The 26,550-nt window shown below is 37.8% G+C and overlaps 1 protein-coding gene across 1 annotated transcript in view; it reads left to right on the forward strand.

Annotated features, from left to right (window-relative positions):
* Smp_212490 (sec31-related protein) overlaps positions 1 to 26,550 on the forward strand; it is a gene marked incomplete at both ends in the record, with an annotated part of 48,255 nt that overhangs the window by 619 nt on the left and 21,086 nt on the right. The window contains 9 exons of the mRNA XM_018790523.1: positions 2,199 to 2,291; positions 9,358 to 9,715; positions 11,143 to 11,238; positions 13,798 to 13,935; positions 16,071 to 16,512; positions 21,117 to 21,667; positions 22,676 to 22,738; positions 24,245 to 24,709; positions 26,364 to 26,439. Of these exons, the coding sequence (XP_018646251.1) occupies positions 2,199 to 2,291; positions 9,358 to 9,715; positions 11,143 to 11,238; positions 13,798 to 13,935; positions 16,071 to 16,512; positions 21,117 to 21,667; positions 22,676 to 22,738; positions 24,245 to 24,709; positions 26,364 to 26,439 (2,282 nt within the window). The remainder of the gene's footprint in view (positions 1 to 2,198; positions 2,292 to 9,357; positions 9,716 to 11,142; positions 11,239 to 13,797; positions 13,936 to 16,070; positions 16,513 to 21,116; positions 21,668 to 22,675; positions 22,739 to 24,244; positions 24,710 to 26,363; positions 26,440 to 26,550) is intronic.

Consider the following 26,550-nt stretch of genomic DNA (forward strand, 5'->3'; position numbering starts at 1 on the left):
ATCAAGCCTATAATTCGGGGATTGTATATCAGTAAGTCAGCTACAACGTAGGACCACGCACATGTATGCATCAGTCCAAGTTGTCATACCTCATTAGCACAAGATAAACACCTAATTCATTACTTAATAACTTACGCCTGTTACTCCCGAAGGAGCACGGGCCGCCGACCAGCATTCTCTAACCCACTCTGTCTTGGGCCTTCCTTTCTAGTTCTATCCAATTTTTGTTCATTCTTTTCATGTCTGTCTCCATTTCTCGGCGTAATGTGTTCTTTAGTCCTCCTCTTCTCCTTTGGCCTTCAGGATTCCGTGTGAGGGTTTGTCTTGTGACACAGTTAGGTGATTTCCTCAATGTGTATCCTATCCACTTCCAGCGCTTCTTCCTGATTCCTTCCTCCACTGGAATCTGGTTTGTTCTCTCCCACAATAGAATGTTGCTGATAGTGTCTGGCCAACGGATCCGAAGTATCTTGCGTAGATAACTGTTAATAAACACTTGTATCTTCCGGATGATTGCTTTCGTAGTTCTCCACGTCTCCATCCCATACAGTAGAACTGTCTTGATATTTGTATTGAAAATTCTGATCTTGGTGTTGGTTGACAATAGTTTTGAGTTCCAGATGTTCTTCAGTTGTAAATATACTGCTCTCGCTTTGCCGATCCGCACCTTCACATCTGCATCTGATCCACCGTGTTCAGCGATGATGCTGCCCAGATATGTAAAGATTCCCACATCCTCCAAAGCTTCTCCCTTCAAGTTTAATTCCATTGGTGCATATTGTATTGTATCGGAGAGTCTTGCTTTTCCCTTTGTGTGTATTGAGACCTACTGCTACTGAGGCTGCTACTAAACTGGTCGTCTTCTCCTGCATTTGTTGTTGCGTGTGTGATAGAAGAGCCAGGTCATCTGCGAAGTTTAAATCTTCCAGCTGCATCCTAGCTGTCCATTGTATCCTGTGCTTCCCTCCAGATGTTGACGTCTTCATGGTGCAGTCGATCGCCAGGAGAAAGAGAATGTGCATCGGCCGCAAGACTTCCGAAGGAACTCAGCTTTCACCATAAGGCGTCATAATTATTCCTTCAACTCTCAGGGCAGAGTTTAAATGGTTTGAATAATTTTCTCTGGTTAGCGTGTTTTAGCGAGTTGGTTTTCTACAGGATGGAGTCGTTAACCCCATGCCCAACCCTCCTCCTTTATCCGGACTTGGGACCGGCAGTAGCCTCCGGAGGAGCTAAGGCAGAGTTTTCGATGTGTATACAAGATTAATATTTATATCTCAGTGATAGTATGTGCGTATAACCACAAATATCATGTCAATCTATCATGATCTCAACGTATATAGATGTGTTTAAATATAGTAATCTCATGAATGTAAGCATATCATTCTTTGAAATACATTTTTGCAAGCGTCATAAATGATAATTAACTCCTTAAACCCCGGGGTAAACTAAAGTGGGTTTCGAACGTATGAATAAATATATTTTAATATTGAGTGCTTGTCATTTTTCATTATTATAAAAAAACTTACTTTGAAAGATCAATCTTTTGAACAAACGAGATGTTTTAAGCTACTAAAGTTTACAACAATAAAAGTTATCCAGATTGTATTCAGTAAGAAATGCACTGTCTCATGGATCGAATGATTTTTTTTACCCCCAAATGCCGAGAGCGGGGAGAGCCAGCTCTCCCTATCGAAATACTCTCACATGGCCACGTGCATGCAACCACTGCCAGATAAGTCTTACTCACTGCCTTTTCGTGGTGGGGGTATTGTTTACGAAGGTAAGAGGGCCAAAAGCGAATGTCCAGTGCTTTAACCGGGTTGGTGGTTATGGAGGATCCACATAGGGGAGTTGGAAAACCGTAATTGTAAACTAATTTTGCACATGGTCTCCAGGATCCTGAAGGAATAAATAGAGTATGAATCAATTGCTGATCACCGTCTACTATGGGACTGGATCTCCTAACGTTGCTCTACTGGATTGTGGATTAGACCTTTAAGTTGATGGCTCCGGGTGGGGCCCTCCAAGAAAGTCATCTGTTTCAGTTTTGGCACGCAGATATTATCCTAGCCGTGACGGAAATCGAATGATGAAATGTGGTGCATATGTATTTGGTGCCTCCTTATATCAATGTTTATGTGTTTAAATAAACTAAATAAATTCTTTATAATTTCATTATATCTTTTATAATTTAGCATTACTTCTCCGACATTAGATATTTATGAATTCGATGTTAAGGAAAGTAATATGTCTATGCAAATGAATGTTAGTTTACAAATTAAAGAAAAGTAAGTCAATGTTTTTTATTCTTTTTAAATGTTTCGTTTTAAATGAAAAATTTAAAAGAATGTTGTTACATTTACAAGTGTCATAAATATGTAACAAATTCATTTTTATCAGAAGAGGTTTTGTGGATAGTTGAGATCATGAATTAATTGAAGTTAGATCATCTTGGAAAACCTGGAAGCACTGGATGGCCATTTCGTCCTATTGTGGGACTCCTCAGTGGCAGTGCGCACCCACGATCCCGCCTCGCGAGATTCTAACCCAGAACCTATCAGTCTCGCGCCGGAGCAATTGACCGATAGACCACTGAGCGGGCCGGCATTGGACGGTGTTAATGTCTAACTTCAACTAAACCACGAAGTTGAGCGACCATTTCGCCAATGTCTTCAGTGAGTTGATATCTCCCAACAGACCTGGTTGAACTCCACTTGTCACTGCTTCTCACTAGAACTCCAGGAAATACCTCATGGAGCCAGTCATTAGTGAGCATATGTTGATTATTATCAGAAGGGGTTTTGTGGATATTATAGTAGTTTTAATAGTTGAGACCATGAATCAATTGAAGCTAGACCACCATGGAAAACCGAGAAGGAGTCCCATAATAGGACGAAACGGCCGTCCAATGCTTCCAGGTTTTCCATGGTGGTGTAGCTTCAATTGATTCATGATCTCGACTATTAAAATTCATTTTTCTTAAAATCATCTAACTAAATAATAATGACGGGTAAATTAACTCACCATGTAATTTGGCTTGAGCTAGTGTGAAGGCTAATAATACGCGATGGCTTTTGAAGCGAACGGTACTGGGTTCGAGTCGCAGAGTGAACATCAACTCTGAGATGCAGGCACATCCAGCTGACGAGTCCCAAATAAGACGAAACGCGCGTCCTGGATTCCACTGCTAACAACTATCCATCTTTGCTTATAAAATGCTTGTGAATTAAGGCTATATTGAGGCAATATGCACCTATGCCAATTAGAGACTGACCAGCTGCAGGTCTTAACATCAATAGGAAGATTCAAACAAACAATACGATGTGAATTTATACTATCCGGTTGCCTAAACAAAGACAAGTGGGGTGGGGTTCGAACCTAGAACTTTGTGGTTGTAAGGTAGTCTTCTTAATCACTAAGCCTTCAAGTACCAGTCAATCTGTTTATTTAAAGCACTATCGTACTACCATGGATCGAGAATTATCCATAAATAGAACTACAATTAAATTGATGATGTGAAAGTTCCTTTTTTTTTCGAATTATGGTTTATATTTGGATCAATTAGTCCATAATTTATCACTTTCCTTTGAACAATATGATTTATTCTAAGAATATCCTGGTAAAACCATGTTTGAATCAAGTCCTATGTCTATCTTCAAATACATTTATATAGACTTGTATTTATATTCCATACTATGAAATCCCTTTCTTTCATATGGAATCTATGTTTCCACAAAAGTGGGAAGTTAATACAAACTTCCAGTACTGTAATCTAATAAATAGAAATGGTGAATCATCTCATTCATAAGAGTTAGAATACTTTAGTTTCCTTTTCGTTTTACATAGCACACTTTTTGATTCATGTTTGTTTTTCTTTGCTTAGTCATAATTATTATTAGTCAGTCAGTTACAACATAGAACCAGGCACACATATGCATCGGTCCAAGTTGCCATACCTCATTAGCACAACAAGATGAACACCGAATTCATAGAAGTAGTTGATTCTATGGTGGTAATATATAAAAGAAAGGTTGTATATAAGGATATAGTATAGGAAGGAAGACAGCTATGAAGCAATTTTAATCTCAATGTTTATTTATTTATTTATTTATTTGAACACATAAATATTGGTACAAAGGGGCACCAGATACATATGCACCACACAAATCCTATTTGATTTAAGTGAAGACCTTGATACTGCTTGGGTGCCCAAACCGAAGCAGGTGGTTTTCTTAGGGGGCCACACCCGGCGCCTTTGACCTAAAGATCTGATCCACGAGGTATAAGGGAAGTTAAAGAGTGTATACACCTGCGCCATTGTGATCAATTCTAAGCGTAAGGAATAATCATATACTACTCGGTTGCTGAAATCAGATTAGGGCGAGCAGGGCTTGAATCTGGGGCTTATTGGCTAAAAGTCGGTCACCTTAAACACTAACCTACCACTTTTCGATGATTTTGTGATAGTTTAGTTAGTTGTTGCTGGTAAATATTATCCATATTTGTTAACTACCACTTTAAAGTACAATATCTGAACTCATAGAAATACTTTTAATTATCAGTGACTAATAATAATTTAGTCAGAGTCAGTCAGTCACAACGTAGAAATTCGTACGTACGTACATCAGTTCGAGTTGCCATACCACATTAGCACAGAGATGCAGTTGTCGATTCCAATTCCATAGTGATAGAAGTAGTAAGAGTATAAGCATTATGTGAAAAATTAGGGTTATTCAAGCAGTATAATCCAATGAAATAAATCTGGAAAGAGAAAAAGGATAGAGACATGAAGAATTCAGAAGATTAGAATTTGGGAGAACACAAAAAGTGAATGCACCTTCGCAATTGTAAACGATTTTGATCCATTTCATTCAAGGTCTCTAACCATCGGTTGCTATTATCTCGCGCATCCCAACCAGATAGTCTACACCTACCAACATGGAATTTAGTCAGAGTAAAAATTGTTTAATCTTATTGTTTATTGTGTTGTATAGGTGTGCATGTACATGTGTCTAATCGAAATAACATATTTATCGAACCTGTAAATATTTATTTAAGTTACTATTCATAGGTATATAGGTATTCACCACTGGCATATTTCTATATATATAAACCCGAACTTATTGATTCGTTCTATTTTTTAGACAGTTTATACTTTTACGCCTATTTCACCATATAATCAGCATATATATTTATATATAGTTTATTGTCTTTAAGAAATTTCTAGATCTTCATACTACAAATCAGTAGATAAATATCAGGGGCGGTGTCGTGCTTGTGTATAGAAGAATAACCATCTTTCATATATTTAGTGGGAGCGAGAATAGCATTGTCAGTAGAAAGTGTCATTTCATTTATTTGTGCTAGGGCTGTGATACTGCCGGGTGCCCAAACGGACGCAGGGTGTGGCGCGTATATATATGGTGCCTCCTTGTACCAATATTTATGTGTTTAAATAAATAAATATTTTTATATATAGTTGAAATCATCAGTCAATTGAAGCTAGACCACCGTGGAAAACCTGGAAGCACTGGATGGCCATTTCGTCCTATTGTGGGACTCCTCAGTGGCAGTGCGCACCCACGATCCCGCCTCGCGAGATTCTAACCCAGAACCTATCAGTCTCGCGCCGGAGCAATTGACCGATAGACCACTGAGCAGGCCGGCATTGCACGGTGTTAATGTCTAACTTCAACTAAACCACGAAGTTGAGCGACCATTTCGCCAATGTCTTCAGTGAGTTGATATCTCCCAACAGACCTGGTTGAACTCCACTTGTCACTGCTTCTCACTAGAACTCCAGGAAATACCTCATGGAGCCAGTCACTAGTGAGCATATGATTTATTTGGTGAGATCATATACAATTTAATGTATATTCTAGTTAATAGTTCACCTGGTTTACATTTTTGTGATTGACATTATTTAGTCAGAACTTAAAACTAATTATCCATTGATGTGTTATTACTCATGGACAAATGAATAAGACCAGTTATATTTCAGACGGTTTTGTGGTATCATATCGTACTATATTACTAAATGATCCAAATTGGCATTCTGATGACGACAATAGGGTCTTTGTGTGTTTATTGTGGTAACAATTACCAATGAAGTATGTCATTTTACGTTGTACTGGTTTTTATTTTCAAGTAACTGATGTACTGAGTACAGGTTTATGTATTCAACTTGGAGTTATAATTTGTATGTAAGTCATTGATATTATCCAGTTTCTCATGCCAAGTCCACCAAATCTTTATGAGGTTGAAAAAGCTATAGAAAGTCTGAAGCGAGGGAGAGCAGCAGGACCTGACAGGTTTACCCCTGAGATTTTTAAGAATGGCGGTCAAGTGCTAGCAGCGAAATTGACTGAGGTCTTAGGTAGAATCTGGGAACTGGACGTAATTCCATCTGACTGGTCTCAATCACTGATTGTGCCAGTCAATAAGAAAGGACGAAATTCCTCTTGTGACAATCACAGAGGAATCAGTTTGAATAATATAGTGTCTAAAATATTAGTTTCAATAATACTTCGACGTCAAAACAAAGCTCGTGAAGAACAGACCAGAGAAAACTAGGCTGCTTTTCGACCTGGACTTGGTTGTATAGACCAGGTGTTCACACTACACCAGGTCCTAGAACGTAGACACACATTCAGACGTCCTACAATCGTAGTATTCCTCGACCTTAGGGTGACATTTGACTCCTTTGATCGTGAGGTTCTGTTGTAGTGTTTGTCACTGAAAGGAGTACCAAAAAAGTACATTCACCTTATGAAGGCTCTCTACTCGAACAAAACTGGCTGAGTGAGAGCTTATGGCGAACTGTCATCAAAATTGATTAGCTCGTGTGGTGTTCGTCAAGACTGTTCACTCTCCCCATTCTTGTTCAACTTTATCGTTGACGCGCTTTTAGAAATAACACTTTCCTAGTCTAAATTTAGAGGAGTTGGACTTCTACCAGGAGACTCACTTGTTGGTTTAGAACATGCCGATGACATAGTTCCATTTGGTGAAGATGCTGACAAAATGCAGAGCCTTCTGACCACCCTAAGCAACAGTGCAGGCATGTTCGGGATGTGATTCTCCCTCTCGAAATGCAAAATGTTACTTCAGGATTGGGTTGCATCGGCACCTGAAATAATCATAGGGAATGAAGTAGTTGAGTGTGTCGACCGCTACACTTGTCTTGAGAGTGCCATCAGGCCTTGTGGTCTGGTGTGTGACGAAATCTCAGCACGGATACAGAAGGCTTGACTAGCTTTTGCCAACTTGCGTTATTTATGGCGTAGACGAGATATCCGTCTAGCGACTAAAGGACGGGTTTACTGTATAGCAGTTTGTTCCGTCCTACTTCATGGCAGAGAAACATGGCCCATAAGAGTAGGGGATATTCTTAGGCTACTGGTATTTGATCATAGGTGTTTTCGAATCATTGCTCGTATATCGTGGGACCACCGAGTAAGTAATACAGTTGTTCGGAAACGGGTACTAGGTAAGGATGGCAAATCAATTGATGAAGTAGTGAAATTTCATCAGTTGGGATGACTGAGACACGTGTTACGTATGCCCAACCAGCGACTGTCCCGACAAGCGATGGGATTTGAATAGACAACTGTATTTCTATGCTAATGTTGTATAGCAACTCGAACTGATGTACTTATGTACGAACTTCTACGTTGTAACTGACTGACTTACATGCCTAAGTGAGTGGAGAAAAAATTACTTTTGTTTACTACTAGTAAAAAGTTGAGCACTTAAAAATTAAGCCACCACTTGGTAAAACTTGTTAATTTTTCAACATATTTCCTGAAATTACATTGTCTCGAATAACCTGCCTTTAATGACTGAAGAATGACTGTTCATAGTTTACATTACTCTGTTATGATACGAGTGAACCAATCTTAATTTTTAGGAAGTAACTACAGATTTACTCATAACTTTGATTCTCCAGTCATCATTTGTATTGTCTTCATCAGAGGATTGAAAATTTTTTGTCGTGTTAAATATCGATATTAGCTGGGTGATTTCGTGCTAGTTTCCCGATTTGTAAGTGTTATTTGTCATTGATGGACATCAGTCATGATCTCTTTGAGAAGGAAAATGCACTTGATTGCTATTTCACTCCAGTTTGGAACCTATCAACAATAAACACCCATAGTCTATGGATCAAGTCTAGGATCATAAGGTCTCTCTAAACATCCCTAGCCTTCATAGAACTGAGTTGGATAATTGTTGTTTTGTAACACGAAATAACAGAAGTCAATGTCACCACGAAACCTGAAGGTCTTGAGTTTGACCCCTGAAGGTTTCATGGGTATTTAGTGCTAAAAGAGCCTAAATTACAACAAAGCAGCTGCCTAGTGTTCCCTGATTTTCACTGACACATCAACTGATATCAATCCATCCACAACTTAATATCCACAAAGCATCTTAACAAAAGTATGGCTCCCAACTGTTACTTCCTTATCTTCTATTGTTTAATATGACACATTTTTCTAAAAAATCGGTTAAACTCTCTTCTAGCTATTTATTTCATATTGCAAATAATTAAGCTTACAAAAGTGGCTTTGGAAAATGTTTTGATATCAATCAATAGTATGTAACATCCGTTCATTGATCCCTATCTTATTTGAAATCCTCTCGTCACTTTTGACATTTCGGTTAATTTTCCAATCGATTTTTATTTGCCAACTTATAATACAAAAAACTTGGCACAATAGGTTATTTGTATGAATATTTAACACAGAATGGATTCATTAATCGATATTCAATGTGAACGAATTACTATACATTACTATCTTCACTTATTTTTTTTATTAAGTCTTAAAATGTAGCAGTACTTTCTGGTACGCCCCCAAATGCCCTGGTACGGCCGAGAGTGGGGAGAGTCCGCTCTCCCTCTCCAAATGCTCTCACATGGCCACTCACATATAGCCTCTGCCAAGGAAGTCCTACCCACTGCCTTCTCGTGGCACCGTTGTTGTTTACGAAATTGAGAGAACGAAAAGCGAATGTCCGGTGCTTTAACCGGGTTGGTGGACACGGAAAGTCAACCTAGGGGAGTTGGAAAACCCTGATTCCGAACCGATGGTGCGTATGAACTCTAGCATCTTGAGGGAGCAAATAGCATATGAACCAATTGTCGTTCACCGGCTACCATGGGAATGCATCGCTTCACGATGCTCTGCTGTCTTTTGGATCAGATCGTTAGGTCAAAGGCTCCGGGTGTGGTCCCATAAGTGAACCACCTGCTTCGGTTTGGGCACCTAGGCAGTATCTGGTGCTTCCTTGTACCAATATTTACTTGTTTAAATAAAATAAATCTTTCTTTTTATTTATTTGTTTATTTATCAACAGAGCTACAAGTTTATTATGGACATCACCTATAAATAATGATCATTTAGATCTTGGTTTACTTATTATTGGTTCAATGTCAGGTAGTTTATATTTATATGATAGTCAAAAATTAATTTCTGCGAGTCAAAATCATCTATCATCTTCACAGATTACTAGTAATATTAATAAATCTTATCATATTAATAACATGGATACTACTAATACTACTGATAGTAATGAAAATGATTATGTAACAACATCTATTCAACAATTATCATCTATTTATATTACTGAAAATAACACATCAAATTATCTGTATAAATCATGTGAAAATATTCATAATAATGTTGTAAGAAGTTTGGATTTCAATCGATTTCAGGTTGGTAAACCTTTACCCCCCCTCCCCCCCAAAATAGAACATTAATTTTCATAATGTATCAATTGAGATCATGAGTTGATCTAAGCTAGACTACCATTGAAAGTTTGGAAGTATACTGGGTGGTTTCGAATTCTTCAGCACTGATCATTCACGATCCTGCATTTGGGATTAGAACTCAGGATTTTCGGTCTGGAGTACTGTTGAGAAGTCCTATACTAGGACAAAATGGTCTTTTAATGTTTTCAGGTTTTCAATACTGGTCTGACATTGATCGACTCATGATCTTAATCAGAACTCAACAATTTTTATAACCTTTTACGAATGATTTATGAATCTTTTGTTAATTTAAGTAATACTTGTTAATTATTGATTTACCATACAATAAGATAATTCTCTCAGCCAATCAGCATTTGCAGCAATCCAGTCGTTTCATAACGGAAAGAGTAGGTTAGGAATGGTTAGTCCCAGAAATGTCACATCTAACCCTACCTCACGGATTCTGGTTTCTGGTGGCCTTTTGAAGCATAGAGTTATCATATTTTGAACTTCTGACAGAAAGGTTGTATGTAAACGGCCTCCAGCAGTGTTCTCTTAGACTCTGTGGTCACATTCCAATCCAGTTTCCTTTTCAGGTCTCACAAGACAAAATATCCCGTCAAAGTTTGAGCAACCGGGAAGTAACAACTGCCCTCGTACCCCTAGCAACACTAGAGATTCTCTTATTCATAATGAAATCCCCCTTACTATATATTTGGATTTTACAAATTTTGTATACTTTTAGGATTTATAATACGTATATATAGTGTCGATCATTAATGGAAGTGCAATGGTGTGGTGTGATCTGCTAATGATCGCTCACAAGGCAGGATCAATAACACAACACCTCAAATCAACAGGTATTAAAGACAAGACCACTGGCCAACAAAATTAGGCTTCCTTTCTCTGGTAAAGTAGCATGTTTATTTAAAAATAACCAAGCACTAAAGTAAACATAATTAGATATCATGTTCAATTAGATGATGTGCTGTTTTGTAGGTCACTCACCCACTGTTCAAAACAAATTAAGATCTAGGTTTTAGATGTAATTTTCGCATCCAATATATCGCTTCTACTAATGGATATATTTCTAATGGGGGTTGAAAGATGGTTGTAGAATATGGTGAGTTGATTGAAATTAGGCATATAATTCATTGGATACCGGCCCAATGGACTAAGAGTCCATCACTTTCGTTGAGGTTGTCATATCTTCAGTTTGGTCCACATCGGGTTCGTGAGTGCACATTGCCGAACTAAGGTGTCTCATACTTGGGTAGAACAATTATCTAGTACTTCCAGGTTTTCAATCATTGTCTAGTTAACATCAGTGTGTTATGTGAGGTATTCATTTTCTTTCTGTCTTATTTCTTCCCATTCTTCTTTTGTAACAGACAAATCTTTTTGCTTCAGCATCGAACGATGAAGAGATATTTATTTGGGATGTTGGAAAAATGGAACATCCAATGTCACCTGGTTCAAAAATACAAGTAAGTTGGGTTTTATGTGGTCAGAAACTATTGGTGATAGGAGTGTGGAATCTAATACTTCTTAGTGAAAATAGTTCTTATTTTATTCATCATTATTTTACATTTTGAATGAAGTCTTTCCTGATATAACTATGGATGTGTATGCATGCATGTAACGGAGGGAACTGTCGATTCCTGTCTTTAATTCTTATTATCAGAAGGGGTTTTGTGGAGATTTCAGTATTTTCATTGTTGAAAGTATGAGTCAATTGAAGCTAGACCACCAAGGAAAACCTGGAAGCACTGAACGGCCGTTTCGTCCCATTGTGGGACTCCTCAATAATGCGCATCCACGACCTCACCCTGCGAGATTCGAATCCATGACCTACCAGAGCACTTGACCGATAGACCACTGAGCCGGCATCCAAGGTGTTAATGTATAACTTCAATCAATCCACGAAGTTGAGCAACCGTTCACCAATTGTCTTCAGTGAGTTCTTATCTCACAACAGACGTGGTTGAACTCCACTGGTAACTGCTTTAATTTTTAAACAAATTGTAAGTGCTTTCAGTCTCTGCTCCAATCGAATCCAAAATTTTCGATTGATCTTGAACACTAGACCGTTAAAAAATCCTAACCTTAGTTAATCACAAAAAAAACCCAAGTCTTTTAAGAAAAATTTATTGACAGAGAACTCTACAAAACAAATTGGTTTCCTGTTGACCACCTTTAACCACCATCTTATCTCAATATAGTGCACGTAGTATCGATCCACCTAGACTAGTGGCCACATTACAACTTGATCGATAGCATTCGATCAGCACTAAGACGGACTTGACACGTATGATATTGATCACCACCCAGTAATCAATCAATTGTGACAAATTGGTTTAAACAAAAATGACCATTTAAATATAAATCTTTTTGTATTGACTTTGAGAATGGAATGATAAATTAGGGCATTGAAAACTCAGTGGGACAATTTAAAAACGAAGGATGACCATCGTGAATACTTTGAATATGTTTACAAAAATAAAAATAACGAGTATGTAAGTGGTTTTCTGAGAGGGTGTAGGTTAACATTCTAACCAAATTTTTTAATGTCTCTCTATTTAGGTAACTTAGAGTGTATAATATTATGTGCAAATAATCAAGTGATTGAAAGGAGATAGTTGGTTTATACCATGAATTGGCTTCCATAAATAACTTATTATTATGAACTTTTAACGGGTCATAGATTAGCGTATCATTAAATTGTGTTAGACTTGTTGTAGTTTTAGATTTGGGTCAGCCGATTTTGTATTCGATTAAGCTCTAAATATATCAGTGACATATTAGATATTCGTGGGTCGGTTGAAGTTAGACATTAACACCGTTGGTTACCGGTTCAGTGGTCTATCGGTTAAGTGCTCTGGTGCGAGACTGGTAGGTCCTGGGTTCGAATCTCACGAGTGCGGGATCGTGGATGCGCACTGTTGAGGAGTCCCATAATAGGAAGAAACGGCCGTCAAGCAGTGGTTCCAGGTTTTCCATGGTGGTCTAACTTCATTTGACTCATGATCTCAAATCTACAAAAACATATTAGATATCTTTGTTTTCTGTGTTAACATATTGGAAATTTTAACGTTTATTTACTAAACAATGTTCTATCATTCGATATTGTGGTGTTTAACTGTAAAACCAGTAGCTATTAACTTAATTGTTTTAATTGTCTCCCAGTACAACCTACAATAAAACTTTGTTATCGAACCTTTTTTAGTCATGCCGTTGTCCAACTAACCCGTTTGAAATTGTAGAACCTAAAGTAACAAGTGTTCCAGCTAATATAGATCTATTAGATGGTCACAATATACAACCTTACCAACGCATCAAGGTAAGAGCTATGACCGGGAATGTAGTTTGTTAGTCCTCAAGGTTATACAGTACCGAGGCCTACCCGTGGACCGGGTTGACCAAGCTTATCATACTCATCAGAAGGGGAAAAGTACAGGCGATTGGCCAAGAAATAGCCAATAAGCGCTAGAGGATAATTGGAGAAGAGTTTAAAGTCTTCTCGTGTAAGATTATAAATATAATAACGTCCTTTTTATCGTAGTTCTTACTCCCATTCTACTTTGTTTGTTTGAAATATAATTAATATCCTGTTGTTCAACCATATTGTGATTTGGGAACTAATCGAGTGAAGTAAAGTGTTCAAAGAATATTAAGTAATAAGAGTAGCTGAGTCGTCGTAATAAAAGAGTTTATAACATGCCATGAAGTGATAACGGCCTATCTTTGTCTTTTTTCTCTTTCTAAATTTATTTCACTGGATTATACTCCTTTAATAACATCTTCAAAGCCTAATCTTTCGGATTACTGCTTCTACTCTTACTACTTCTACCACTATGGGATTTGAATCGACAACTGCATCTCTGTGTTAAAGTGGTATGGCAACTCGAACTGTTGTACGTACGTACGAAGTTCTACGTTGTAACTGACTGACTGACTGATAACGACCTAATCGAGTTTCAGTATTTATTGTTATCTCTTATACTTAATTATATAATAAAATCCTTGTTTTTTTTTAAAAAACACAGCCCTTAGAAAATGTAAATCAAGTTGCATGGAATCCACGTGTTCAACATATATTATGCACAACTAGTATTGGTCGTTGTGTTATATGGGATTTACGTAAAAGTGGACCAGTTTTACAACTTACTAAAACAATGTGTCAAGTGAGTTCATTATCTTTTTTTATGAGTTCATTTTTATTGGTTGTATTAGAGCACCTAAAAACTCACAACACATTTAAGTGAATTCCTACTCTGTCCATCCTACTTAATAAGTATGAAACATGACCATTAAGAGTAGAGGATATTCAATGATCGTGTGTGACCGACCCCAAGCAGTTGTCCCTTAGGCACTGCGGTCACGCTCTCAGGTCATTAAGACTACTTCTAACCCAATTTCCTTTTCAGGTATCTCTAGAAGAACCCTTCCACGGTGTGGGCAACCGGGAAGTGATAACTGCCCTCATACCTCCAACAGACTGAATGGTTACTGATATTCAATCATAGGTGTCTTCGAAGCACCATTCGTGTATTTTGAGACTACCAAGTGAAGAAGCTTGAGTTTATGGGTAAGATAGTGAGTAAAGATAACGAATTAATTAATAAGATAGTAAGTTTTTATTGACTGAGGTGGTTGGGACATGTGTTGCGCATGTTCAACCACCGCGTACCTCGATGGACGATGTTGCGTGTTGTAGGAGTAGGCTAGAAGAAAGCTAAGGGCAGCCAAATTAAAGCATGAAGTCATTGGACCTATCCATGTTAATAAGTTTAGGTTACCTGGTTAATGTCTATGTGATTATCGTAATCAATAATCAGAGACTTTGAATAACATGGCTCAAAATCGTTTGCAATGGCACAGGTGCATCCATTCTTTATCTTCCCTCAAATTTTGAGCTTCTGAATTTCTCATAACTTTTTTGTTCTTATTTCACCAATTGTATCTTCAATGGTTTGTCTTTTCAATAACCATTTACACTGCTAATGCCTCTATTATTCAGAGGTGTGGTCTGACAATTTCATTTCTATGCTATTAGTGTATGACAACGCAAACTGATGTACATACGTACCAGGTTCTACGCTGTGATTGACTGAATGCATTTGATAATATGAACCATAAAATTAAATTTTATCAGATTGATCTAACTTTCGTGTTGATCGCAATACTCAAAACTCTTGAGATTCGATATTGTGTGTTTTTGAGCGTGAACTTCTGAAACTTTGAATCTGAGTTACTCAGATCCTAATCCCACATGCAGCATCATTTCTTTTCATTATTGCAAGTGTACCTTGGTGATGAGTGGTGATTAGGACGAAACGTATGCCTAGGATATCCTGTCAACTGACACCAAATATTAACTATGGGACCTGACTTCAGTTCTTAGTGAAAATCATCTACTAAATAGTATTCAGAGATGTGATGATGAGATGATTTTTAACTGTAATTTACATAGAACTTCAATGAAATTAGTCAGAAATCTATTGTTGAATACGAATTTTTGGCGAGACTATAATTTATGGACGAGCCAATCAGAAGCGTTTGATGAATTTCAAGGTCACGGCGCCTATTTCAGTACCTGATGCTCATGTACGATCGGTTCACAGAGAATTATAAAGAAGATTTGACAATTAAGCGGCTACAACAAATGAGACTACTTAGAAGTTCCTTTGTTTGTAATTGCAGTAATTAAATGACTTGTAGACGTTGTGCAGACTACCGTGATGTTGTCCTTCGATGTAATATATGTTGAAGGAAGACGTTTGCTAGCATAGGAACCTTTATTGCTCAATCGAGATTGAGACTAAGGCATATTACAATAATTGCCGCAAAATGTATTATAAAAGCACCAATAACATTGTCTGCAATAATCACAGATGTTACTAAAGCTTCGGCTGTTCAGTGGTATGTGTATTGTAGGGACATATCCATAATAAAAATGATAAACTTACACAACCGGAGTACACACAAACAATAATGAAGCTGTGTGGTCGAGGCTGAGAGGGTTTTTGTGACCTTATCATGGTTTCAGAGACCAACTATTATGGAGCCATATGGATGAGTTCGTCTACCTTATGCATAACAATTTTGGAACTTTTGAACCTTACTCTAACCTTGATAAGTTTTCGGACCATATAGAAGAAGTGTATCTACTTTAATTCTTTGGTTTTTTATAATATACTTTTACTCTATGCTGACTGTTTACTGATTGGCTAACATTTCTCAAGGTGACTCAAGATTCGTTCAAAGGTCGTCTATAAATTACACTTATATTTTCCTTTTCTCTTTTTTAAATTTACAGCTAGAACCACAAATGATGTCATGGAGTCCTGATGTTGCAACTCGTTTATGTATAGCTGATCCAAATAATCCAAATGCTATAGTTCAATTATGGGATCTACGTTATCCAAAACATATGCTTTGTTTATTAAGTCATTGGCCACCATTATTATCATCATCATCTAATATAAAAACAACTAATTTATTAAATAATTATACATTAGGTAATGCAGGTACAGTAAATTCATTATGTTGGGGTATACCGGTATGTCAAAAATCAATGAATAAATTAAATTTTTATGATAATGATATGATTATTATGACAATTAGTGCTTCTGGTTCATTACCAACATTAAATGGTAATTATGGTACAAAATTAAATCCAACATATGCTGAAATGTTAGTTGTTTGGAGTGTTGATGAAGCATTAAACTGTACACCGGATAATGTAACATGTCAAGAAGGTTTGTGTTTTTGTTATTTTATTTATTTTATTTTATTTAAACACATAAATATTGGTACCAACGGGCACCAGATATATATGCGCCACACAAATCTCATTTGATTTGTGTGAGGACTGTGATACTGCCCGGGTGTTCGAACCGAAACAGGTGGTTTTCTTAGGGGACCACACCCGGAGCCTTTGACGTGAAGGTCTAGTCCACAAGGCAGTGGAGCATCATGAGGAGATGCAGTCCCATGGTAGCCGGTGACCAACACTAGGTTCATACGCCATTTGTTCCCTCAGGATACTGGAGCCAGCCCATGTGCACCATTGGTTTGGAATCAGAGTTTTCCAACTCCCCTAGGTGAACTTTCCATGTCCACCAACCAGGTTAAAGTGCCGGACATTCGCTTTTCGTCCTCTCAATTTCGTAAACAACAGCGGTGCCACGAGAAGGCAGTGGGTAGGACTTCCTTGGCAGAGGCTATATGTGAGTGGCCATGTGAGAGCATTTGGAGAGGGAGAGCGGACTCTCCCCACTCTCGGCCGTACCAGGGCATTTGGGAGCTATTTTTGTTACTACTTAGTCAATATAATAAATGTTTTAATCCATATTCTATTATATATCTTATTTTACCCAATTCATTTTCTGTTATTTTCTGAATAAATTGTCATGGTTATGTTATATCTTGGACTTAGATTCTTAGTCTGTCGCATAATACTTGAGCACTCGAACGCCAGAACCCTCCCAAGTCACAAATCAGAATACAGAAGACAAGTAGAAGGATGTTATTCCAAACGGTGTCGATTATGGTACAAAATTGTCAGGTATTTATAGTTTTTAGTAGAAACGAAATCATTATTATAGTTATCCAATCCGCACACAGGGAGTTATCAGCATTGTCCAATGGGGAAGCTACACGTAGTAATTCTAGAATATTCTTCTAAAAGCTGGTTGGATGGAATATGTTCGGCTCCTTCTGAGATTCTTAGAGCTTCCTCATGTTCACCTGTGCACCATCCTCACACCTCCCCCCTTTTAAGTCTGTTGTATAAGACCTTTTTCTGGGATCCACCTGGAATTGGGTTACAGCATTCCTCTTGCGACTCATCACTCTCGAAGGTTGTGTCGCTTTGCCCTTGCGTCGTTTATCTCTTCTACATTCGCGCGCCTGAGGGCTTTTTCGCGATGAATCCACGGGCAAATGAAACGGGAGTCGGCTTTGTGGCATCAGTTTTCTGCCATCCCTTCGAATTTGATTTATGTGTCTTATACAAGTTCCGACATTTTTTCAGATTAGGTACATTACACTTCCGATCCGACGTTCTATAACACCTGGTTCCTACCTCCTTTCACCTTGATACGATTTAAAAAGTACCCTTTCACCTACCTGGAACCTGCGAGTGACCATATGGTACTCGTTCGTCGGTTTACTTGTCTTTCTATGTGGCAGCATACTGCTAAAGACTGTTCGGATTTTCCTTCCGAACATACACTCGGCTGGTGACTTACCTTCTGGTACTGCCGGATTGGGGGTAACTCTGTAAGACATTAGGAACTTGCTGATTACTTGTTCTGGGATACCGACTCCTCCCCCTTTAACTAGAGTTCATTTTATAGTATCCACGAATCTTTCTGCTTGGCAATTCGACTGAGGATGGTACGGAGGACACTGTAGATGTGATATGCCATTTTCATTGCAGAACCGTTTAAAAACAGATGACATGAACTGGGTGCCGTTGTCAGTCACGAAGATCTCGGGGACCCCTAAACAGGCACATAATCCTGACAATCTTCTTATTGTACTCTCTGATGTCAGCATATCGTATACTTCTGGCCATTTTGTGAAAGCGTCGACAACAACCAAGTAATTCCTGCCTTGTATTGGACCGGCAAAATCAGCGTGTATTCTTTGCCAAGGACCGTCTGGTTTTGGCCATGGTTGCGGTTCAGCTTTATTTGGGTTCTTTGCGGCCTCTAAACAGGATGAACAACTGCGACACTTTTGTTCTATATCATGGTCCATTGATGGCCAGTATGTGTAGCTTCGAGCTAATGACCTCATTTTACTTATCCCCGGGTGCCCGCTATGGAACTGCTTAAGGACTTGGTTTCGAAGATTTCTGGGGATAACAATACGGTGGCCAAACATTTTGTAAGAATATACTTACTCAAATGATTTTTTTCTCGATAATTGATTCATCAATGATCATCTCGGATAAAGATGGACATATCATTCATTTTTAATCCAGGAAAGTGGGTCGATGGGCAGAACACGTTAGGGATCACTTCAACTGGCCTTCAGCCACACTTCGGTTGTTGCTACCTTGACGTGGTGGTCGGGCTTACCTATCGTGATGAACCAATCGAGTTATACTGGCTGGGACAATCGTTCCTCAAGGTCCTACCATGCCAGACAGGTCGGTTGAAGAGCATGTCAACGACAAATTTAAACAAGAATGGGGAGAGTGGATAGCCCTGACGAACTCCACTTGAGGTAATCAATTCTGATGACAGTTCGCCATAGGCTCTAACTTGACCAGTTGTGTTCGAGTAGAGAGCCTTCATAAGGTGAATGTACTTTTTTGGTACTCCTTTCAGTGACAAACACTGCCATAGAACCTCACGATCGACGGAGTCAAATGCCGCCTTAAGGTCGAGGAATACTACGGTTGTAGGACGTCTGAATGTGTCTATGTTCTAGGACCTGACGTAGAGTGAATATGTGGTCTATACAATGTTTTATAGTGTAGGAGTAGGTTGGAAGAAAGCTATGGGCGTCCAGACCAAAACGTGGCAAAAATCCATGAAGTCACTGACAATTGGACTGAGTCATGTTGGTAAGTGTAGACTACCTGGTTGGGATTAGCGAGATGATAGCAATTGATGGTTGGAGATCTTGAATGACATGGCTCAAAATCGTTTGCAATGGCGAAGGTGCATCCACTCTTTATGTTCTGCCAAATTCTAATCTTTTGAATTCTTCATGTCTCTATCTTTTTTCTCTTTTCAAATTTATTTCAGTGGATTATACTCCTTTAATAACATCTTCAAAACTTAATCTTTCACATTATCGCTTAAACTCTTATTACTTCTACCACTATGGGATTTGAATCGACAACTGCATCTCTGTGCTAATGTGGTATGGTAACTCGAACTGATGTACGTACGTACGAAGTTCTACGTTGTGACTGACTGACTAATATCTCCATTGTGAACGATTCTGAATCATGTCATCCAATGTCTCTCATCATTGTTATCGCGCGGACCCTAGTCATGTCTTCTACTTCTATCGAAATGGCTCAAACCAACAGTCAATGAAATCATAAACTGGTACTACGTTTTGGTTTGGCTGACTCTACCTTTTTTATAGCAAACATCTAGCGACGCCTAAATAGGGTTAGTGGATACAGTAGATTTACATAGGGGAGTTGAAGAACCCTGATTGTAAACTAGTGGTGCACATGAGCCTCAGCATCCTGGAAGACCAAATGGTTTATAAACCTATTTCAGTCACTGACTACCATATTACAACATCTAGTATCACTTTACTGTCTTGTGTATTAGGTCTCCAGGTTATAATCTCAAGAAATGACCGCTCATATCTCGAAAAGATATGTGATCGTATATCCAGTTAACGCTATCCATATACAGACTGATCAATTACAGTCCTAAGCAACAGTGGGACGATTCAAACAACCAATATCTATAGACTGAAATCCACCATAATGTATAAGCTAATGGTCATCTGAACTCAGTAGCTAAGTGGATAATGCGATGTCATTTGAAGCGAACGGTACCGGGTTCCAGTCCCGGAGTGCACATCAACTCCAGCTGACGAGTCTCAAATAGGACCAAACATATATCCTAGATTCTACTGTTAACTTTTATTTATTTCCGCTTGAAACGCTTAGAGTTAATAGCAATTGTAAGGACGGCTCGTTGGTAAACTCAAGGAAGCCTTGCGAAGCCCAGAAAGAGACGCAGACATTCCATCCAATCACTGCTAGGGGAATATTCTAGAATGTCGACGTGTAGCTTCCCCATTGCATGGATAAGAATGACCTCTATGTGCCTATTGGTTGTCTGAAATGATGATTTACTCTCAGTCAAAAACTATAAATACATGAGATTTCTGTACTATATTTTGACACTGATTTGGGGAATTAACTTCCTAGTTACTAGTCTTCTGTTCTCTCTGTTGCGACGTTGCGGGTTCTATCGTTCAAGTAGTCTAGTAGTACGCGGCATAGTAAGAATCAAAGCTCTAGATATAACAGCAATATTGATGCAGTTTGCACAAGATGCACGTGAGTCAAAAGTAACCAATCAATCGCAGCCCTAAACACTAATGGGAGAATTCAAACAACCAAATACATATGAATACACATATAAATATTACTGTATATTAGAGTAATAAAGCCTGATGAAGATGTAATTGAAGGAAGAAACAAACAGTATTGTTCGTTTATATGTGTATAGTTTTTGATGTAGGTTTGTTCTCTGAGCTGGATGGTTTGGTTGTGGAGCTTTCATGTGTATAGTTCTAATCCTGAAGATTTTCTTTCGACATAATGTTACATTTTATTTCATTCTTTTCTTTTTCTTCATTGAATCACCAGCTTCACCAGAACCAATATTTATTGGTCGTTTAGAAGGTTTCGATGATCAAGAATTAGCTAATCCATTATTATGTTTTAATACAATACCAACAAATGCATCTATTCAATGGATACCAAATCATCCTAATTTAATATGTATTACACAATCGGATGGTTGGATAACACTATATAATTTATCAAGTGGTATTAATAAACAAATTGAACAATTAAATATTGAACGTTATACTAAACAATGTATTCTAGCGCAAAATTCATTCAATTTACATAATTCAAATAAAATAGCTGAAGTATTTCATAATGAACAATTATTAATTGATTATAATAATAATACTACTACTACTACTGATAATACTATGATCCATACTACTAACAATCATAATAGTAGTATTCATTCAATAAACACTAATGTGCAATCAGATTCATTATATCCTGTTTTAATGGATGATGGTATAGTGAATAATATTGATAAAGAACAAATGAATTTAGGATTAGATCAATCATTGTTGAATAATTCGAATGATATGAAGTTAATAAATCTTTCATTACTTCAAGTAAATAAAATTGTATATTTATTACTGTTTCTGTTAATTTATTTAAACATATAAATCATTAGATTCATGTGAGAGCTGCCATTCTGCCTGGGTGCTGAGACTGAAACAGGTGACTTTCTTAGGGGGTCACTCCTCTAGTCTTTGACCTACAGATCTGATCCACAAGGTAGTGGAACAACGTTAGGAGATCCAATCCCATAGTAAACGGTGATCAACGATTGGTTCAGGATCCTGGAGACCATGTGCAAAGTTAGTTTGCAGTCATGGTTTTCCACACCCCCCCCCTAGATGGACTCTCTGTGTCCACCAACCCTGTTAAAGCGTCGTACATTTGTTTTTCGTTCTCTCAATTTCGTAAAGAACACCGTGGCCACGAGAAGGTAGTGAGTAGGAATTCTCTGGCAATGGTTGTATACACGTGGCCATGTGAGAGCACTTCAATAGGGAAAGCTGACTCTCCACACTGTCGGCCGTATGAACATTAAGTATCTTGCGTAGATAAATGCTTTTAAACACAAGTACTTCTTTGGTGATGATTATAGTGTAGTGGACGCTACTCACATAATTGTTTGTAAGTTGTGTGTAGCGGAATGTGAGGTCGAAGTTACTATAACTGTCCGATGGAATGGAGAGTTTCCGTGCATCGAAAGCAGGGCATTGATAGAACACTTATAGACCAAACGACTGATATTCCGTGTGTTAAGTCCTCAAAGCTGATCGAATTTTTCAGGGAGCACTATTTTCTTTAAGGTTACATGTACCCATTGCTAACGAGTACCAAACAGCACAAAACCTAAGTGCAGTATTTACTGTCAACTATCTACATGTCACTAGGTTCAAATCAGTTAACTACCAATGCTTCTGCAATGGAAAAATCTATCATCATACCAGTTTGTTTAACTATGATCTATTATCATTGTAAGTGTTATTTCCACCAAACATTGAATTGTTTGTTAAATTAATGCATCCGTCCCTTTTTATGTTTTCATCATATTTTAATAATTATAGCCTATGCCATTATTACGTGTTGCACCAAGTTGGTTGAAGAGACCCTGTGGTGTCCATTTTGCTGTAAGTCATATATACGCTAATTTTCATATAATGTTACTATGCATTATTGATCAGTGTGTTTTACTGTGTGTACATACTCGGTGGATTGTCTCGCTGTTATTATTTAGTCACACGTTTTGTAGTAAAATTGGATAGTCGTTCGTGATGTAATCCAGGAAGCGTATTTCATTTTACTTGTGATTCAGTGGTTGGGATGTATCTCTATTCTGGCATCGATATTCATATTGGCGCTCGAACTTTATTTTTTTTCGCTAAAAATGCACTATTTATCGAGCTATTGAGTCCAGATGGATGACTACATATAGAACAGATGTGAGTTAGAATGATATCGTTGAAGTAAATGAGTAGTATAAGAGAGAAAGAGAAAGAGAGAAATTGTTATATCGTTTGCCTGCATTCTTGCCCAGTTGATGGTGTTCGCCGCCAATCAGAGAGGAGTGAATTTATTAATCGCCCAATGATAAACAAAAGCCGTATGAGCAGTCTTGATTACTTGTCAGTCCTGTTATCTGCCTAGTCCAGCTAGTTAAGTACAGAACACCACTAACAGCCTCTACAATATGAATCATTATTTACAAACATACTGGGTTTATATACCGACCAAATAGACCACATCGTACCAATAAAATAGAAAATGACATTTGTACAAGATTCAGCCAAATGTGACTGTGAATAGAGTGAACAGTAATCAATAAACGAAGGATAACTCAAGAATGGTAAAGCTTTGCGTGTAATTTGTCAACGAATTTGAACTTACTCTTTTTAAAACGCTGCTCTTGTCGCTGGAATAGCAACTGTAATTGATCGGAAGTTAGTGCCAATTTTTACCGTATGACTAATGACCAATGTCGTTCAAGGAGAGCAACGACGATTTTGGATGCTGATTACACGGAATAATTACCCGATTTTCGACCAATCGCAGGCTGGCTTTGGTTCGATTTTTTTACCCCTACGTCAGTTGTTATATCGATTGGGTGCCCAGTTAATGTATGGACGTTTTAAGACCGCCTATTGGAGAACAGTGAATTTTTTGATCAGAAGTGAGAGTCATTTTTTTTTTACCGTATGATATGGTTTCATTTACTAACCTATGTTTTTGTAAGGACGGCTCGTCGGTAGACTCTAGGAAGCCTAAAGAAGCCCAAGAAGAGCCACAGACGTTCCATCCAATCACTGCTAGGGGAATGTTCTAGAATGTTGACGTTTAGCTTCCCCATTGGATGGATTAGAATGACCCCTATGTGCCTATTGGTTGACCAAAATGATGATTTACATTCAGCCAAAAAACTATACATACATGAGATTTCTGTACTATATTTTGACACTGATTTGGGGGATAAACTTCCTACTTACTAGTCTTTGTCTTCTCTTTTTGCGACGTTGCGGGTTCTATCGTTCAAGTAGTCTAGTAGTTCGCGGCATATTAAAAATCAAGGCTCTAGATATAAAAGTTTTGTTTCTCATCATAAAATGTTTACTATATCTTTATCATGTTTTGTTACTTAGTTCGGTGGAAGACTTGTCACTTTTTCATCTTTAACAAATCCTCAATCAAAACGTACTCGTACAATTAGTTCAATGAGTAGTTCAAAACAAACTGATCCAAATAATCGATCATCAGATATTACCAATATTGAACAAAATTCAACAATAGGAACAGTATCAGATCAAAATCATTTGAATTCTACAGAATTTCAATCATATTATGTTTTTATTAAATGGATTGATGTATTTCAATTGGAACCAATATCATCGACAACAGTACAACCACATTCTACTGTTAATAATAATAATACTGATGGATCAGCTGATCAGTGGAAGAATTCTATACCAGATATAATCGAATGTTTGATCAATGTACTTAATTGTTCCAATGATTATTTAAGTACAGTTTGTGAAAATGCTAAAACTTTATTTAAACCATCGTTAACACATAGTGAAGATCATTTGGATTTATGGGATGTAATCCAAGTAAGCTTTCATCTTTATTGGTTTGTTTCTTAATTCAAAATTATCTTATAAGTAATTGATAAGATACAAGTAAACAACACTAGTGACTGGCTCCATGAGGTAATTCCTGGAGTTCTAGTGAGAAGTCGTTGACCAGTGGAGCTAATCTATGTCAGGTAGAGACAGGTATCTACCTCACTACAATGAAAGTTGGTCGTACAATTTCGTGGATTGGTTGAGGTTAGACATTAACACCGTTGTATGCCGGCTCAGTGGTCTATCGGTTAAGTGCTCTGGCGCGAGACTGGTAGGTCCCGGGTTCGGATCTCGTGAGGTGGGATGGTGGATGTGCACTGCTGAGGAGTCCCACAGTAGGACGAAACGGCCGTCCAGTGCTTCTAGGTTTTCCATGGTGGTCTAGCTTCAATTGACTCATGATCTCAACTATATAAGTGAATATAATTGATATTGTTTTAAATTTAAACTTTTGTACATATTTACTCAATTGAATTCCCAAGATCTACAGTCCATCAATGATGGAGATCTCTTTACAGTTGTATTTAACCAATAACCTACAACTTCCATGAATAACACAAATCAATAACTAAAGATACTCACACTTATTGGTTCACACAATATCTTCCATTCTCAACAGCTAATTACGTAACCATAATACATCAAAAGTATGTAATCATAATTTGTTACATAATTAGATCATATATAATACAAAATTAAATAATAGATGCCTGCCTACCTGATTAATGGTAATTACAGGACAGTAAAATGTGCATCAAAAAATTCTTAAGTGAAATACAATAGGAAACAACCAAATGTTTAATTAATACTATAGTATAAATATGTATACTCATATATTGTATACCGTTTCTATAATTCTTTAATTATTTACCCAATATCTATCAGGTCTAGCTTGCCCCCAAATGCCCTGGTACGGCCGAGAGTGGGGAGAGTCCACTCTCCCTCTCCAAATGCTCTCACATGGCCACAGGTATATAGCCTCTGCCAGGGAAGTCTTACTCACTGCCTTCTCGTAGCGGGGGTGTTGTTTACGAAATTGAGAGAACGAAAAGCGAATATCTGGCGCTTTAACCTGGTTGGTGGACACGGCGCGTCCACCTAGGGGAGTTGGAAAACCCTGATTCCAAACCAATGGTGTACATGGACTTCAGTATCCTGAGTGAACAAATGGCGTATGAATAAATCGTTGGTCACTGGCTACCATGGTACTTCATTTCCTCACGATGCTCCACTGCCTTGTGGATCAGATCTTTAGGTCAAAGGCTCCGAATGTGGCCCTCTAAGAAAACCACCTGCTTTAGTTTGGGCACCCGGGCAGTATCACAGCCCTCACACAAATCAAATGAGATTTGTGTGGTGCATATGTATCTTGTGCCTCTTTGTACCAATATTTGTGTGTTTAAATAAATATACTGGTGCCTCCTTACTCCCAATTTCCAGTCTAGTTGATCTTTGATTTGTATATATAAATATTCTTAACAAGTATATTATGTGTGATCAGATTGCTTGAAATGTATTGCACTGATATATCATTACATAGTTCAGATAATCTTTTCGTCTTCTTCATTACACCATCATATTGTATCATATTCGTTTCCTCTTATCTCTGTATCATTATATTTTTAAAATTTTCATTTAGACTCGTTTAGATAAATCAACTTCAGTTAAATCATCATTATCCATTTTGTTGGGCTACAGTAAACAAGATTTTCAAGGTAAATATATTTTTGGAGGGGGGGGGGAGTTTGTAGAGATTTTAGTAATTTTATATAGTTGAAATTATTATGAGTCAATTGCTGAGGAGTCCCACAATAGGACGAAACGGC

Source organism: Schistosoma mansoni (assembly GCF_000237925.1).
Source record: "Schistosoma mansoni, WGS project CABG00000000 data, supercontig 0080, strain Puerto Rico, whole genome shotgun sequence".
NCBI classification, from domain to species: Eukaryota; Metazoa; Platyhelminthes; class Trematoda; order Strigeidida; family Schistosomatidae; genus Schistosoma; species Schistosoma mansoni.